The sequence below is a fragment of the Microtus pennsylvanicus genome, chromosome 9 (assembly GCF_037038515.1).
Source record: "Microtus pennsylvanicus isolate mMicPen1 chromosome 9, mMicPen1.hap1, whole genome shotgun sequence".
NCBI lineage: Eukaryota > Metazoa > Chordata > Mammalia > Rodentia > Cricetidae > Microtus > Microtus pennsylvanicus.
The window spans coordinates 52,879,187-52,896,832 of NC_134587.1; the positions used below are offsets into that span (position 1 = coordinate 52,879,187).

Sequence of the window (17,646 nt, forward strand, 5' to 3'; positions counted from 1 at the left end):
CATCTCAAAGGACAGCCAAGTCAAGGGCCAAGTTGCTCGTGTTTTCTAAGCCTATGATTGAACTAAAAAGGCAGATGGAGCCTCTGTGGGTCAAACAAGTTGCATCCGAGTTTGTGAAATGCATCATGTTTCCTGATATTCTAGAGTCCATTCTTTGTCCCAGAGCAGTGGTGCACAGATTGTCTATGAGAGATGTTGGCTAGGAAAGGCTACCTATCTGGACTGCATGTGGGGTGAATTGATTCCATTCAGGAAACTTAGAAGCAGTACATCTGACCACACAGTCTGTGTGGGTGACAGGCCATCAGCCTGGATACAGTAAAGTAATACCCAGCAAGTCATGACTGGATCATCATGGATGCCATGAAATTTCACAGAGGATGAATCAGTAGCAACTAAGTGGGATAATTCATAGTCTTGTTGTCAGAGACAAAAAAATGGAATGAAAGAATAGTCTGATGGTGTGAGGTGGAGTGTGGGACTTGACTTTGACTCTAGCTTCCCTGTTTACTACAGTCTTTGAAAAGACTCTCTTACTCAGAGGGAATAGTCATTACTGGTAACATTAAGGTTCTCCTCCCTAAACAGTAGATTTTGACTTTGTGTAAGTCAAAACTGTCTAACTTGATGCCAGTATTGTTGGTGTGTGTGTGTTTTGTCTGAGTTTTCTGTCCTTCCCAGTTCCCGCAGTCATTACGTCCCAAAGAAATTACACAGAGGTCTACATTACTTATAAACTGATAGACCTAGTAGCTCAGGCTTCTTATTAACTCTTATAACTTATACTTGCCCATTATACTTGTCTATGTTAGCCATGTGGCGCCATACCTTATTTGGCAAAGCAGTCACATTTTGCTTCTTCTGTGGCTGGGTCATAACTGCAGGCTAGAACTCTCTTCTTCCCAGAATTCTCCTGTTCTTATTGACCCACCTCTACTTCCTGTTTGGTTGTCCCACCTATACTTCCTGCCTGGCTACTGGCCAACAGCATTTTATACAATTGACAGTGTATAAACTATTGTCCCATAGCACTTCCTCCCCCCCCCTTTTTTTTAAGGAACAAGAACTTTGAATCTAATATCCTTTATTTAGCTTTTGTCTTGACCATTATCCACAACAACTTGTAAACAACATTCTAAACAAAGGAAAATATCCATAGTCCAATTTTTTGGGAATGTAGGCATAGTTTTCCAGGCTACTTCCTGCTGGCTGGGGGTGCTCATAATCTTTTGGGGACCTAAAAAAAATTAGAATTATGATCAAGTCCTGATTGTAGTATCCTGTGAGGCTTGATCATCTCAGGCAGCAGTCTTGAATCTGTTCTGGATGTATAACTCAGACATCTGGGCCATCCGCTCCTACCAGAGATTTCTCAGGTGGTCTTCCTTGATCAAACCTGATTTTTTTTAAACCCAGAATGAATCTACAACCTCTCATTTCCTGTGGAAACAAAAACAAAACCTCTTCTCCAAAGTAATATACCTTTTGACTTCAACTTTGAAGTCAAGGTATTTTTAAAATACCTATCTTGGATTAATTCAGCAGCATTTATAATCAAATATATTTTAGCAGCTATTGCTTCTTCCTCAGCATTCAAACAATTCAAAGAGAACATAATGACATACAGTATCCAGACTCTGTATTTTTCATCTTTATGTGGCTTTATTTTAACCTCTATTTATTTTATTTATTTTTTAATTTAATTTAATAGTTTTGGCTTTTTGAGACAGAGTTTCTCTGTATATTTGGTTGTCCTGGAACTCACAGAGATCTGCCTGCCTCTGCCTCCCAAGTGCTAGGAATAAGGGTGTGTACTACCACACCTTGAACTCACAGGTCTGTCTGCCTCTGCCTTCCAAGTGTTGGGATTAAAGATGTGTGCCACCACACCTAACTACTATCTTTTTTTTCCTTTTAAGGACTTTAACCTTTGTCTTTTCTCTCCCAAGCCTGCGTATATTTTTTTTAACACACTGTAAAACATTTAGAGGTTTTCTTTGTCTTTGAATCTATCTTTACTATATATATATCTCTTTTTTCTGACCACATACATCTTTAATTTATTAAGCAATATGGCTAAGATTAAAGCCGTGACTTTGATGGTTGGATCCAGCTCATTCCTTAGCTTTCTGAGATTCCAGCCTCATGGTGGAGGTACTGTCCAGAGCCCTGTCTATTGCCACAACCCTATGGAGTTTCAAGGTCCCTGCCACCACCAAAAATCATGCGATCAGCTTTTCATCAACACCATTTAAGTGTTTTGTGGCAGGACCTTGTAAAAGAGCTGCAAGGTTTTGCAGCTAAAGCTGAGTCAGGAAGCCTCTCTTAAATGAAAGCACTTGCCTGTAGCAAGTAGAGCCCACTCAAGAAAATGCTACTATTAAGAATCCATGTTCAACTGTGTTCTTTTTAATCTAGAATAACTCCCCAAGCTCTCAGCCTTTTAAGTAGATTTGGTCAGCCCCACGTTGGCACACCATTCTGTTTGTCCAGCTCATTTAAAAAATGTAATGTATAATTAAGAAATATAGGTTAATAGATAATCATCTATAATAGTCAAGTTTGTAGTCATGTTACTTAGGTTTTCTAGATATATAGAGATATATTTCAATTAGTTAGGTATTCTTCAAATCTTTCAGAGACCTTCAAAATATGGCATTTAAGTGTTTTAAAAATTTAGGACTTTTCCTGACAGTGAGACACTTCTGCTCCTGGCAGCACCAATCTACTTTCAAAAGGATGATGGGCATTGAAGAGGTTCCTTATGGAATTGGTTAGCCATTTGGTCAAGAAACTGCTCTTGCCTAGACTGCTTCTTTGGACATGCAGGACCCTCAGAGAAATGACTGCTGAACTTGCCTAAAGATGAGAAGATCCTTCAGGGTTCTTGCTTCATGGAAGAGTCTGCTAGACACTCTGCAGGATACAGAAGAAAGTGACAGAACTGTCTTTGAAATTTCCTGCTTCATGGAAAAGTCTGCTGGATACTATGTACTTATAGGCTGAAGATGGATGCCCTAATGGTACAGAAGAACTTTGGGGAACTGTCCAGCCAGCAAGATGTCTCTGTCAATTCTAGAGTTTTGGAAATTGCTTACAATGCACTTCCAGTTTACATAGGTAATATATCCTTCTGGAGTCTTTGATGGAGTTGAAGAATTTATAGTTTTCCTTAGTTATGATAAAAGATAAACTAGATATAAATATTGTAACTGTAATTCTTGCTTGATAACTTTTGTTATATGTAATTTTAGTATGTTAAAGTTAAAGCCTTCCTTTTTGTTTAAACAGAAAAGGGGAAATGGTATGGGAAGTCCTTCTGTCTATATGCTCTTTCATTAGTTAATGAATAAAGAAACTGCCTTGGCCTGATAGGGCAGAACTTAGGTAGGTGGAGAAGACAGAACTGAATTCTGGAAGGAAGAAAGAAGAGTCATAGAGAGATGCCATGGATCCACCAGAGACAGACACTGGGAATTTTATTCAGTAAACCACTGCCATGTGGCGATACACAGATTAATAGAAATGGGTTAAACTAAGATGTAAAAATTAGCCTATAAGAAACTAGAAGTAATGGGCCAAGCAGTGATTTAATTAATACAGTCTCTTTGTGGTTATTTCGGGGCTAAGCTAGCCAGGTGGCTGGTTAGAACAAGTGGGCCCTCCTCCGTGTGTGTGTGTGTGTGTGTGTGTGTGTGTGTGTGTGTGTGTGTGTGTGTGTGTGAAGGAGGCGGGAGAGGGAGCAGGGAAAGGAGCTTCTCCAACAAAATCCAGTTGAAATTTATTGCACCTAACTAGGATGGAAGTAGAATAGATGGGCAGGTTTGACTAAAATTCTCTTTCATGTGCCCAGTTCTTGGCTGTTATAGATTGTATTAAAGAATTTTAACACATACACAGAAGCTATGTGCTTCCTTGATGCATTAAGTACTCATAAGTGCTACTGTGTACTTGTCACCAGACATAGGAAAATGCATCCCAGCAAGAAAGGGGGAGTGGAGCTTTGTGGTTGTTGATTTGTTTGTACTAAGGTAAGAAGTGGCAAGGGACTTAGAGGAGGGTCTAGTCCTCAGAGAAGGCATCAAATGTGAAGAGTCCACAAAGAAATGATGATGTGTGGGGAGAAGATGGGAATTTCAGATTCAGGCAAATGAAAGAATTTGGATATATATTGGGCTTGATGGTCAGGTCATCTGTACTTGTGACCAGACACTTAAAAGAAATCCCACACTAGCTCAGTATTGAGGAATAGGTAGTTATTTATTTAGGGCTAAACTCACAAATCAGAATCCTCCAGTTGAATCACGCGATCCAAAACAAGCAGCTGGCAAAAAGGAGCAAGGGGAAGGAGAAAAAAGGGCAGACCAAGATTTTTTTATCCGCATATATAGTATAAGAGGCTACACCTCAGTAGGCGGGTACTTCCAAGCTGCAGGTCTTCATACAGCACCTCCCCCTTTTGTTTAAATAATAGAGTTTTAAGACTAATACAAAATTATATACAATAAGAACAAATATCCTATTTAACTAGCTTAAGTCTTGTATAATAAATAACTTGGCCAAGTCATGAGAGAAAGTAACTACAATTATCTAGTCTCTAACCCCTCCAAGATCTGAGAAGGAAAATAATATTATTTGAGTAAGTAGGAAGTACAATCAAGCAACTTCTAAAACATGTAACAAATGACAGAGACAACTGGCTACCTGGGCAATCACCCAAAGTCTCATTTGCAACATTGAAGCAACCAACTTTTGACTAAGGCCTAGAGTAACTGACAGACCATTTTTAAAGGCAAGAAATTTTTCAAAACCGTCTTACCCTGTCTTGGCAAGATTTGACAGTCCTGTTTATCCATTTCCAGATACTATATATCTTGTCACTGGTTGAGGCATGGGCATTTCTTTGCCCAAAGGCCAGTTTTTGCCAAGAAGAAAACAAGCTCCAAGTGGAATATCTTTGGTGCTCAACATTCTCTTGGGAATAGATCAGTGCTGCCAGGAGCAATTGTGTCTCACGTCAATAGAACTCTTAACTTCTGTTAACACACACAGGCACACACAAAAGTGTGCTAGTTGAACAAAGGGAAACTATATATTTGTAAATAAATTCTCAACAAAGATTTGACTGAACTTGCTCCTGAGATCTGAATAAGTAGCCTGAGTGGGAAAGAAGTCAAGACTGTAATTAAAGTCCTGAGTCCAAACTGTGGTAATAACTGAGTGTGCTTAAGTGAGCCCCATTTCCTTCACCTCAAAGTCATTGCCTGCAATGGAGATAAATATATCTTCCTGTTCTGCATGAAGAATCTAGTGCAAAGTGGGCAAAAAGAAGTTAAGTATTGCCGGGCGGTGGTGACGCACGCCTTTAATCCCAGCACTCGGGAGGCAGAGGCAGGTGGATCTCTGGGAGTTCGAGGCCAGCCTGGTCTACAAGAGCTAGTTCCGGGACAGGCACCAAAGCCACAGAGAAACCTTGTCTCGAAAAACAAAAAAAAGGTTATGCTCAACTTCCTTAGCGATCGGGGAAATGCAAATAAAGACAACTTTAAGATACCATCTTACACCTGTCAGAATGGCTAAAATAAAAAACACCAATGATAGCCTTTGCTGGAGAGGTTGTGGAGAAAGGGGTACACTCATCCATTGCTGGTGGGAATGCAAACTTGTGCAACCACTTTGGAAAGCAGTGTGGCGGTTCCTCAGGAAATTCAGGATCAACCTACCCCTGGACCCAGCAATACCACTCTTGGGAATATACCCAAGAGAGATGCCCTATCATACAACAAAAGTATATGCTCAACTATGTTCATAGCAGCATTATTTGTAATAGCCAGGACCTGGAGACAACCTAGATGCCCTTCAATGGAAGAATGGATGAAGAAAGTATGGAATATATGCATATTAGAGTACTACTCATCAGTAAAAAACAATGACTTCTTGAATTTTGCATGCAAATGGATGGAAATAGAAAACACTATCCTGAGTGAGGTAAGCCAGACCCAAAAAGAGGATCATGGGATGTACTCACTCATATTTGGTTTCTAGCCATAAATAAAGGACATTGAGCCTATAATTAGCGATCCTAGAGAAGCTAAATAAGAAGGTGAACCCAAAGAAAAACGTATAGTTATCCTCCTGAATATTAACCTTCATCAGGCGATGAAAGGAGACAGAGACAGAGACCCACATTGGAGCACCGGCCAGAAATCTCAAGGTCCAAATCAGGAGCAGAAGGAGAGAGAGCACGAGCAAGGAACTCAGGACCGCGAGGGGTACACCCACACACTGAGAAAATGGGGATGTTCTATTGGGAACTTACCAAGGCCAGCTGGCCTGGGTCTGAAAAAGCTTGGGATAAAACCGGACTTGCTGAACATAGCGGACAATGAGGACTACTGAGAACTCAAGAACAATGGCAATGGGTTTTTGATCCTACTGCACGTACTGGCTTTGTGGGAGCCTAGGCAGTTTGGATGCTCACCTTACTAGACCTGGATGGAGGTGGGTGGTCCTTGGACTTCCCACAGGGCAGGGAACCCTGACTGCTCTTTGGGCCGATGAGGGAGGGGGAGTTGATTGGGGGAGGGGGAGGGAAACGGGAGGTGGTGGCAGGGAGGAGGCAGAAATCTATAATAAATAAATAAATTAATAAAAAAAAAGAAAAAAGAGAGACAAAAAAAGAAAAAAAAGTTAAGTATTGACAGTATTGTACCCTCCACTAGGATGACAATGGTTTTACCCTGTAAAAATTTGTTTCTTGTACTTGTTTAATAAAATGCTAATTGGCAAGTAACCAGGCAGGAAGTAGAGGCGGGGAAATGAGAACAGGAGAATTCTGGAAAGAGGGAAGATTCAGTTGGTATTTGTCACCCAGCCAAATACCAACAAGGAAGGAAGATGAGAATGCCTTGCTGAAAAAGGTACCAACCCACGTGGCTAACATAGACAATAATAATGGACTAATTTAAGATGTAAGAAAGAGTTAATAAGAAGCCTGAGCCAATCAGTTTGTGATTAATATAAACCTTTGTGTATTTCTTTGGGAATGAATGGCTGCAGGACCGGGGAGAAGGGGACAGAAACCTCTGCCAACACTACACTCCACTTCCCTCATTGGCACCAAAACACGAAGTGCCAGTGGCCTTCAGAGGACACTTTGCATGTCTGAGTAAACTGTCTTCTAGGCCAAAAGTGAAAGGAAGAGACTGGAGCCATTTTGTCTTTGCTACAGACTCTATGGATCTCAGTACCTAATGCCTTGTGTACTATATAAGAAAACTGACTTCTCTATAATCCATTCAGTTTATTTTCTGTAAAAGTAGAACTTGCATATTACAAAATTTACCCTTTTGAAAATATGCAGTTAGTGCTGAAGAGCTGCCTCAGCGATTGAGAGCACTTGCTTTTCTTTCTTTCCAAGGATCCAGGCTTGGTTCCCAGCATCCATATACTACCTGTAGATCCATTTTATTGGATTCTGACTCCCTCTTCTGTCCCACCCAAACTCCTGAATAAATAGGCACACACAAATATACATAAATAAAAGTAAAGAAAGAAACTTCCCTGTGGCACTAAATTATAGAACAAAGAAAGTATATAATTGAGTAATTTGTAGTATGTTTCAACTATCTAACTCACTAGACTTTGTATATATTCAATAGCTATAGAGTTCCAAGGTCTGCAATATAACTGAGACCACTAATTCCAAATGCAGTTGATGTTAATACATTCTTATTGTTGTTAGTAAAGAAGTATTGTTTTGTCACAATTTTTTAGCCATTGAAAAGGAAATACAACAAAGAGCCATGCTGTACAGAGATGAGCAATATGCAATAGACCTTAGCATGGATTCTGCAGAGCTTCCTGCAGGCACAGGTGCCTAGATGCAGCAAGTCTGCTGTTACCAGCGTCAGCAGCATTGCTTCCTGATATTGCTAAGATTCTCAGAGTGTCTTTCTTGGCCCTTTCCTCTTGCTATACCAAAACAGCTGAGTAATTTATAAAGAGAAGAGGGAGTTTGTTTCATTTATTTGTTTTGTTTTAAATCACAGTTCTGGAAGTCAGCTTTCACTTCACTAGCATTTATTTGGCATCTGTTAAGGGTCTGTTGTACAAAATGGGAAAACAGAGGGGCTAGAGCAAGACCAGCAAAGTGGTCACAGTGAAAGTAGCAGGAGGGGGACCCTTACCTTCTAATAGTCTGGTCTCAAGGTTACCTGAGACCTGGCATTAATTTATTCATGAGAACTCTCCCATCACTGCCACATTGGAGATTTGGGCCTCAGCATGAACTTGGTATAGAAACCCCTCTTCATGCCATAGCAGAGTTAGTGAACAAAGGAATGTGCCTGCCAGGGCTTGTTGGCTTACCCACCTATACTTTGAAGCGTTCTCCTAATGTTCCAGTTGTCTTCTGCTTCCTTACTAAACCCTTGGATGCAGCCTGCAGTCCTATTTTCTAACTGCCACTTGCTGCCTACAATAAGAGACAGAAGCCTTCCTCCCTGGCCCCAGTATCATGGAACAGCTAGCTCTGACTTGTACTTACCTTCTCATGGTTGGCCCAGTTTTCCAGTTTTCAAGATGTGTTCTGGTGTGATTGTCCCTGGGATTGATGAGGCAAATATTGCAGTGTCTAGAGCAAAGACTTTCGGCCTATCCCTGGGAGCAAGGGGAGGGGAGGGATCACTGGCCACAGAACAAGGGAGCAATGGATGTTTCTGCAGTGCATCAGTGCACTTTGTGACAGAGCTTTAGGGAGACATAACTTTGTCCCCACAGTGATTAGCACGAGGGACAATAGGAGAAGCACTAGAACGGCTCTGGATTCTAAGTATCTCCCCTAAACATTTGATCTGAGAAACTAGACTAAATGGGTCATTGACTGTTAAGCATACAAGTATTTGAGATGTCTTAGAGCTAGAAAAACACAAAGAGAAAATCTGATGCTTACCAGTTGCATTTGTGTTTTTTAGTATACATTTAATTCTCCATAAACCCCTTTTTCTTATTTAATTTGTACCTTGTTAATTCCTATATTTCTCCCAGGGTTTAAGGGGTGCTGGTAGCTACTATCTGAGACTTTCCTTTAAGAGTCAACTCTAGTTGCCTTGGCTTTTATTGAATTCTTTGTGGCTGTAGATAGCCCTGTCTCTTGGCCTTCCCCTCTGTGATTAACTGCTCATGCTACTGTGTTTCAGTCATGGGGCCTTCCTGGCACCTTTTAGGCCCCTTCCTTCTGGTAGACTGAGGAGACACAAAAGAGCAGAGCTCTTCAGGCTTTGATATTGGCCTCTCAGGTTTTTATCTGGGACTTATCTTTGTAATGAGCATTCATTTGGTTGGGACCACTGGCATGGTACTCTCAAAAAGCATCTCCACATACCTGTCATGGGCCACCTCAGGTAGCCGAAGAGGGACATTGCCCTCCCTCTCTCCATTTTCACTGACCTGCTAGTGAAATATCTATGTCTTGCATTAGCAACCATCTTTAGGACTGAACTTGACTCACACTTAGCTTGCCTCCACTGTCAAGTATCAGAGGCCCTTCACCTCCTCCTGCATGTGGAAAACAGGCCCCCTTCTGCCTCCTTTTCCAATCTGGAATTGTTAATGATCTCCTCTTGGGGCCCTCTTCTTGTGCAGAACACAAATCAGGGGGGACCAGATAAGGAGCCAGGAAGGAAGATTAACACCTTGACCCTTAGAAATCTTTCTTAACTTATGGCCATTTGTACCAGTTCTACATTTCAAACTGTATTCTATGCCTCTCTCCAACTGTGACTTTTGCCAAGCTACTTAACCTCTCTGATCCACAGAGATTTCTGTAACTTATAAAGACTAGCCTTTTGCAATTGATGGAAAGATGAGGTGGTGTCTTCTTTGGTCCTCTTGTCAGATACCTCACTGTACCTCATGTCTTCCTGCAGAGGTGTGTCTACAGATAGTCATGTACTTATTTAATGTGCCGCTTGCTCTGGAATACTAATAGACTGAGCTAGGTGCATCTCTTTTCATGCCCTTTTCCCCAGCCTGTGTCATGTCTGTCACATGCTAATGTTCATTTAGTGAGACTGATAGACATATGAAAAACACCATACAATAGAGACACAAGAGAGTGGTTTCCCTTTCCTGATGCTCAAGTCTCCATATACTATGGTGCTTATGTGTATGTAAACATACTTTAAGCCTTCTCTAGATTACTTATGATTCCTAATGTAATGCCATGTAAAGAGTTGTTATTTGTATCATTGAGGAATGATAACAAGAAAAACTTACACAATATAGAAGCAGACCTAACTGCACAGCAGGTCTGCAGTCTTTGTGCTTGCCTGTTTTGGGAGGAAGGATGTGCCTAGATGAGCTGTGCTGTCTGTCCCAGGTCGGATTCCATACCAGAGCAGTTGGAGAGCCTCTTAGGCCTCAGAATGGAGAAGCCCTCAGCATGACAGCACAAGCACATCCTGGCTTGAGTACATCCTTCCCAGCTGTATGACCTTGACAAGTTGCTCCACCTTTCAGAGTGTGTTTTCTCACCAAGAATGAGGATTCTTGCAGGGTTGCCTTGAGAATTGTGTATGCATTGCATGAAAGTGGCTGGGTATAGTCACTCAGTAATATCAATTCCTTTCTCCCTTAGGATTCAAAATAAAGATACTTGTCAGGTAAAGGTCATTACATTGTCATTGCCTTGACACCAGCAATGAAGGAAAGAAAGAAGAAAGAGTAGAGTAGGCTGCGCTCTCCCAGAATATAACTGAGAAAGTCAGGTAGTACAGTAATTTCCAGAGAACAAAGGGCCAGTGTAGACGTACCCTATTCTGCCATTCAGAGATGAACAATAGCATCCCACAATTATTGTCAGTCTCATAGCAGTTGTGACACAGTTTTTATGCCCACCTATGCATGAACTTGATCATAACTGCTAATATTATGATTGCTTTAATTTAATTATGGTTGTTGTTGATTTTGTGTGTGTTGTGTTGATTGGCATTTAAACCATCTACAAAATGGTTCTGAGATCTGCCTTGGAATCTAAAGACCTGTGAATGTTGCATAGAAACTCGGTGTGGTTGCCCTTAATGAGGCAAGAGCATTTGTATCCGTGTGTTCTAAAGAGCAGCACACAAACAAGGAGGGCACTCCTAGTGGTGGACACATGGATACTGATGTCCTGGATAAAGAAAATTATTCAGATAAGTAGGCCTTCCAATGTGACATCTTTAGGAATAGGTCACCAAATTTATTTTGCATTTATTTTTCCTTTTATTGTATGCCTAGGAGTGAGAAAGGAGTGTTTAAATGTGTCATCCTAAATGGTCAGAAAGTAACAAATCACCAAGTTGTCCATTATATTTTAAAAAAAAAAAGCAAGGGCCTCTGGGAGAAAGTGACATGAAATTCTGCTGAACAATGGAGTGCACGGGTGTCAAGAGTGTGTGTCCACAGTGCGGCTGTGTAGAAGAGATAGGACTCAGCACTTCTGATGCTCATGAAATAGCACACAGTGCGGCTGTTTGGAGGAGATAGGACTCGGCACTTCTTTTTTTTTTAGATGTAAAATAACAAAGGATGCTGTTGTTTTATTTTAAAAAGAAAAATGCAGTTTCTTTTGACAGTTACAGTCTTGATCCAGGTTTACCTGGGCATGCAGATAAACCTACAAATGCAGCGGAGGCAAGATTACAAGGTCTTTTGTTGCTACATCCTCAGGTGATTCCAACATTGAACAATAAGTTTCCTGAGAATTTATCTAAAATAAATAAATAAATAAAAACTGCCTTACCAATACTTAATACCAGACGTACTCAAGGACGCAAGAGACGCCAAGATATATTTTTGCTAGAAATGATCTGAGAATGGTGTGTACAAAATAGCCAAACTTACATAGTAAATTGTATGACTGTCAAAGTAGGAACTTCTTTAAGCACAAAAAAATATCATTTAAAGAAAAAAATGTCAAAGATGGTATGTTAGCACTTCTGATGCTCATGAAATACCCATTCCCTGATGGCCTGCCAGCTGCCCATCAGGACCTTAGGTGAACAAGAAAACATTGTCTGAGCTGGGCATAACAGCTTACATACAGCTATGATCTCAGTACTCAAGAGGTGGAAGCAGAAGGATTCCCATGAGTTTTCAGCCAGCCTGAGCTATAGTGAGACCATCACAAATAATGGAGGGAAGGAGGAAGGAGGAAGAAAAGGAAGGAAGGAAGGAAGGAAGGAAGGAAGAAAGGAAGGTAGGTTGGTTGACCATTGTCTGAGAGAGAGGAGAGGCAGTGAAGGGGTACCAGCCACCATGGGTCTGGAGAGAACCCTTTGGACTTGACAGTCACTTACTGAGTGTCCAACAGTGCTGCTCTGAGCTGTACTACTTATGGAATGTCTCCAGTGTTTGCAGTAATCCTGAAAGATCTTCATGGTACAGGCGATGCCCTTTGGGAAACACCTGGCTAGGGTATAGCAAAAGGTAAATGAAAATCAGTCCAGCCTTTCAATTACTAATCTCTGTCTGGGAATTCAAGTACTACATATGAAGTTGTTTGATTGTTTTCATTACAATGTTTCTTAAATTAATGAAAAATTAGGAGCTACTTATTGTCTAATTCTAGGAATTGGATTCAATAAATTATGGCCCACCCTGCTAAGTGAAATATTATGCAGCCTTTAAAATAATATCACAACAGTTATAGAATGATATGGAAAATGATAGTGTGAGAAATGAGAAAACAATAAAATGCATAAAAGTAATTTCAAAGATATGAAACCATTAGTTTAGGTTAATATTAGGATGAGCCAAAAATAAGAATAGTTGTGTTAGATGATCTAATCATGGGTAGATGGGTTCCCTCCCAAAGTTGCCACTCATAGTAAACAGGCAAAGAAAAAGATGTCCAAGAAAATGTATAAGTAGTTGCAATATAAGAGTTATATAGAGAGGGCTGGAGAGATGGCTCAGCGGTTAAGAGCACTGGCTGCTCTTCCAGAGGTCCTGAGTTCAATTCCCAGCAACCACATGGTGGCTCACAACCATCTGTAATGAGATCTGGTGCCCTCTTCTGGCCTGCAGGCACACATGGAAGGAATGTTGTATATATAATAAATAAGTAAATCTTTTTTAAAAAATAAAAAAGAGTTATATAGAGAATGGAATTTACCTGCAGAACATACTTAGAATCACCCACTTATGTACTTGCCACGTTGAGATGTTAAGGAGGTGGCTTCCTTTTTCTTCGTTCCCCCACCCCTTCTTAGAATTTGTAATAACATATTTGTAATGCAAAAAATGTAGATTCTGGGAAGCATTTGAAGTGTTGGAAGCAAATGATAATAAGCAAAAAATAGATGAAGCTATTTGTCCAGATTCGCTTTCCTGCAAAGCACAGAACTGTGCAGATTCAGAGTGTGTGTGCTTTAAATGTTGTCTAAATACAGACTAGGCAGGCCTAACAGTTATTGGCTATGAAGCTGCTTTTCTAGAATACACCATAATTACTCAAAGCCTACCTAGCAGTGTCAAAGAGGGAAACCTACTCTGTCCCTTCTAGCATCTCTAAATCACTTTCATAAGGCTTCCCCCATCTCTTGTCAGGCTCTCGTGTACACTGAAGTAGCATGGCATTAAAACCTACACATTTCCATTTCTAGAGAATGTTTTCTCTTTAGAGAACAGTCTGTGGTTAAATTACACCAGAGGCTTTAGCTGTTGGGATTATTTTTTACCTTTTTATCACAGTTGTTTGACTCTTCTGTCTTCTAATTCACTTGTTGGAATTTTGGTTCTGAAATTCTCTTTGAAACATTGAGTCACTGGTCAGTTATATACTTTGAGTTTAAGACCTGGGATGTCAATAAGATTTAGTTAAATATTGTAGGCTTGTGCTTCTCTCCCTGTGTCAGGCTCTGGGCACATTAATGAGTGGCCATTTTTTTTCTTTCTGGAATTTTGCGCTCTTCCTGCTTCCTTTCATTACATTAGGCAAGGTTCCACTAGATGAGACATTTGCAGTCTTAAGACTTCCTGCCGAGGTTCAGACTTTGTATTTTTGACATTGAAGTTGTCGTGTTTCTGAAGCTACTTAATTAGAAACACATTCATTTTGGTGTACACTGGAGAAAACTCAGGCAGCAAAGCCAGGCACACGGGGAAGCTGAAGCATCTGTGGGGCTGGCAGCTAAGCTAATGGCTTACAGTTTGGGGGCAAAAATATCGCAGGGAATTTCTTTGCCTCTCAAAGCAAAGAGGAGCTTCATGTGTCCTGCAGGTATCTTGAAGAAGGGAAAATGAACAGAAGAAGATGCTAGAAGAAAAGACAACTCTGTTTCTCTCCAGTTTAGTTTGTTTGTACAGTTCTTTCTTTGGCTATTATCAAATACAATACCTTCTAGAAGAAGAATTCTCAGGATGTGCAGCTAATGTTCAAGTCTGTCTTCCAGGCTTCTGAGATACATGACTGCTGAGATCTGTAGTAAGGAGGACATTTTGTATTCGAAAGAATGATTTTGCTTGAAGAATTTTATTTGTTGAACTGTAAAGAGGGAATTGCAACCTTTCTTGTTTTTTGAATGTTTGAGTGATTTTTAAGCTTGCATCTAATATCTAAGAGCGTTAGTTGCGTCCCCACCTATTTCCAGCTGCAGCATGGGCTCCTGGTTTGCAGTCATCCCCTGCCTCATTGTTTCCCCAGGTCTACACCTACTATGTAGATCCTTGTCCCTCCACTGTTACTCCCACAGCCCAGTCCAAGCCAAGTGTCATGTCTCTAATTTCATTGAAAACTAGTCCTTGTTGGTGTTATAGGGTATATGATATACATGGGAAGACAGCCAGGAAAGTTTCTGTCCTCCCTGCTTCCTGCCCTTCCTCTTCTACTCCTAAGGAAGACAAGGTGTGTTTAGCAATCTGGGACCAAGCTGGTCAGCTTGGGCTTACTGCTTGCTTGGCTGTGTTTCATTAGATAAGTGGTCTAGCCTCTTTTCGTCAATTTTCTTCTTTGTAGAATGGGGGTTATTATGTGGATTGGAAAAGTGACTGCATATAACCACTATCACATTTATTACCAGAGAGAAACATCATAAACAAATGTATATATACACACACTCTCCTAAAAACGAAGGACCAGCTACTACAGATTTTAGAACCTCTGGACTTACTTGCTCTGCAAAGGAAGCAGATAGTGGAGGTCTCTATTGTCTAGTAGCCTAACCATGTGTGTGCCATAGCATGCAGAAGCTTGCTGAACATTCTCCAAACATCAGGATGTACGTCTTCATTATGGAACATAGCCAGTAAGGGGTGATTCTTCAAAAGCTATTGTGCTCTCTACTCAACCTTTATTTTTTTTTCCATTATGATAGTTGAGCTTAATTAGTATCAGCACTTCTGTACTGTATGTGTTTGTCTTCATATCTTAACAGTAGTTAGGATTGAGCCAAGAATCCTTTTATAAAGATAAGGTGACTGAGGCCAAGAAGCCACTTAGCTACTTTTTTGGAGTTGGTAGCTGACACCAAGGTTGATGCTCTTCCTGCTAGGCGTGCCATTCCCAGGGTTGCCTACATTTTTATATTCTTTGACGTTTCTAGGCTTGGAAACAAAATGTCACATTAAGATTTTTGTTGTGAAAGGAAATGTAACTGTGCATACGTTTATTAAAACAGCTTTTCTCTAAATAGTGAGCCATCTGTAATTTTCCATCGGAAGCAACAGACATTAAAGCAGCTGTGTGTCTGTTTCTCTTCACAGTGCTCCCATGCCCTACCTCATAGGAGTCCATTTCAGTCTAATGGAGGTAAGTGGGCCCTGTCCTCCCTGCTTCCTAATATGGACTTCGGTTTAGCTTTGTGTAGCAGAAAAATGGAATCTCAGGATGTGCAGCTCTGTACCTAGGAGTGGCTGAAGCAGCTGCTCATGTGCATCCCTAGTCCTTCTCAATTCACAGACTCCATCCATCAGCTTAGACCGTTCCAAAGGACTCTGCGTTCTAGGCTTTTGCTGTGGTTGGAGATGGTGGGTTTTCCCTGGGTGAATGAAGGAGGCTAAGAAGGTAGGAAGAACGGCCCAATTTGGGTTTGGATAATGGAACGGAAAGGCTTTGTTTTTCATGAGGACATTTATTCCAAATCACTGTAACATTGTAACATTTTCATGGTAGGAGATATGATACAAATGGTTTATAGAAGTTATGAAAATTAAAATTACCTACATTGCCATTATTCTAGAATGAACTACTTTTAACATTTAACTGTTTTTCCATTTAGTCTTTATCTTGTAGATGTGTATTGCATATGATGTTATAGCTTTACCTATCAGAGCTGTGGTGTGAGAATTCCTGTCTTTTTATCTACCCTCAGTAACAGCAGTTTTCCATTGGTTCCGTCATTCCTACAACTTAACCACTCTCATACCATTGAGCACTTCAGTTGCTGGATTTTTTTTTCACTATTATAAATAGCGCTTCAGCAAACATCTTTATGCATAAGACTTTATCTACATTTTTTATCTGTATTATTTCCCTAGTGCAGAATCCCTAAAGCAGAAATGCTTTGTCAAAGCTGTGGGTCTGCTGCCAGATTGCTTTCAATGTGGCTGTACCAATCAGACAGCAGCACTTTTGGCGGACTTTCTATGCTTTTGTCATGACCCTTAGTTTGTAGACTTGACCTCCCTTTTCTTCCTTGGGAAAGAACAGACATTTGCACTGCTCAGAGCTGGGTGGAGCTGGTCAGCTTGCCCTTGTGGCACAGTGTGGGCTCTGAGAGGAAGTCTCCAGCCCTGCCAGCCATGGTGCTTAGTATATCTTAAAGGGAGTGCTACTTCTCTTCTGCTCCTTTCATTTCACGTCGACGAGGACCACCTGCTTCGCCACTAACTGTTGCACGCTCTGCTATTGTGCTTACGAAAATGAAATGAGTTGGTTATCAAAAAACCTGTTTGTTTGACATTGAGAATCTTGATCAAAATAGACCACAGAAATCTGCTCAAATTTCTAATTTGACAGGACGACCATGTGGCTCCTACATTCTGTTAACAGTCCCTCCCTGTCATCACCCAGCCCTAAGCACATACAGTTTATGGACTATCTGGGATGATGTATTTAGATCAGACTGAAGAAATTGCTTGCGTGTTTTACCTTTGTTAAGTATGGGGATCTATTCAGAGCTCCCATACAAAAAAAAATTTAAAGTAAATCCTTTCTAATGGACCTTGCATGCCAACTGCTTTAGAGTTTAAAGGACTAAAGACTATTGAGTCTATCAGCATCCTCAGTTCCCTCCTGCCTTCCAGTCTGCTCCAGCCCAAGCTTTTCCAGACCCTTCTTGTGTCCTAGTACCTTCAACAAAATATCTGGTCTTGGCTTCCTTTCCTTCTTCTCATGCCCTCCAGCCATCTTGCTTGATGCTCTTTCTTTAGCACTGAGTCCAAATCAGTGATGCTGCTCTGTGAGTATAACACTGCTCTGCTCTGCCTCTCTCTCTGGATTTCAGGTCCAAATTCAAGTACCCACTGAATTTCTTTCCCCAACAGTTTATTATTTGCATGCCAGTGTGGGCATGTACATGCAGACACACATTCTGAACACCCAATTCCTTTCTGATGTTCCCAGTCCCTTGAGAAGTACTGCCTATAGATGCACCAAAGTTG

General features: G+C 40.8%; 1 protein-coding gene across 16 annotated transcripts in view; it reads left to right on the forward strand.

Moving 5' to 3' along the window:
* Nucleotides 1-17,646, forward strand: part of Dennd1a (DENN domain containing 1A) — a 545,127-nt gene that overhangs the window by 331,483 nt on the left and 195,998 nt on the right. For all 16 annotated transcript variants that reach the window (XM_075986076.1, XM_075986082.1, XM_075986085.1 and 13 more), the window contains one exon: nt 15,748-15,793. In XM_075986076.1, coding sequence (XP_075842191.1) covers nt 15,748-15,793 — 46 coding nt within the window. The remainder of the gene's footprint in view (nt 1-15,747; nt 15,794-17,646) is intronic.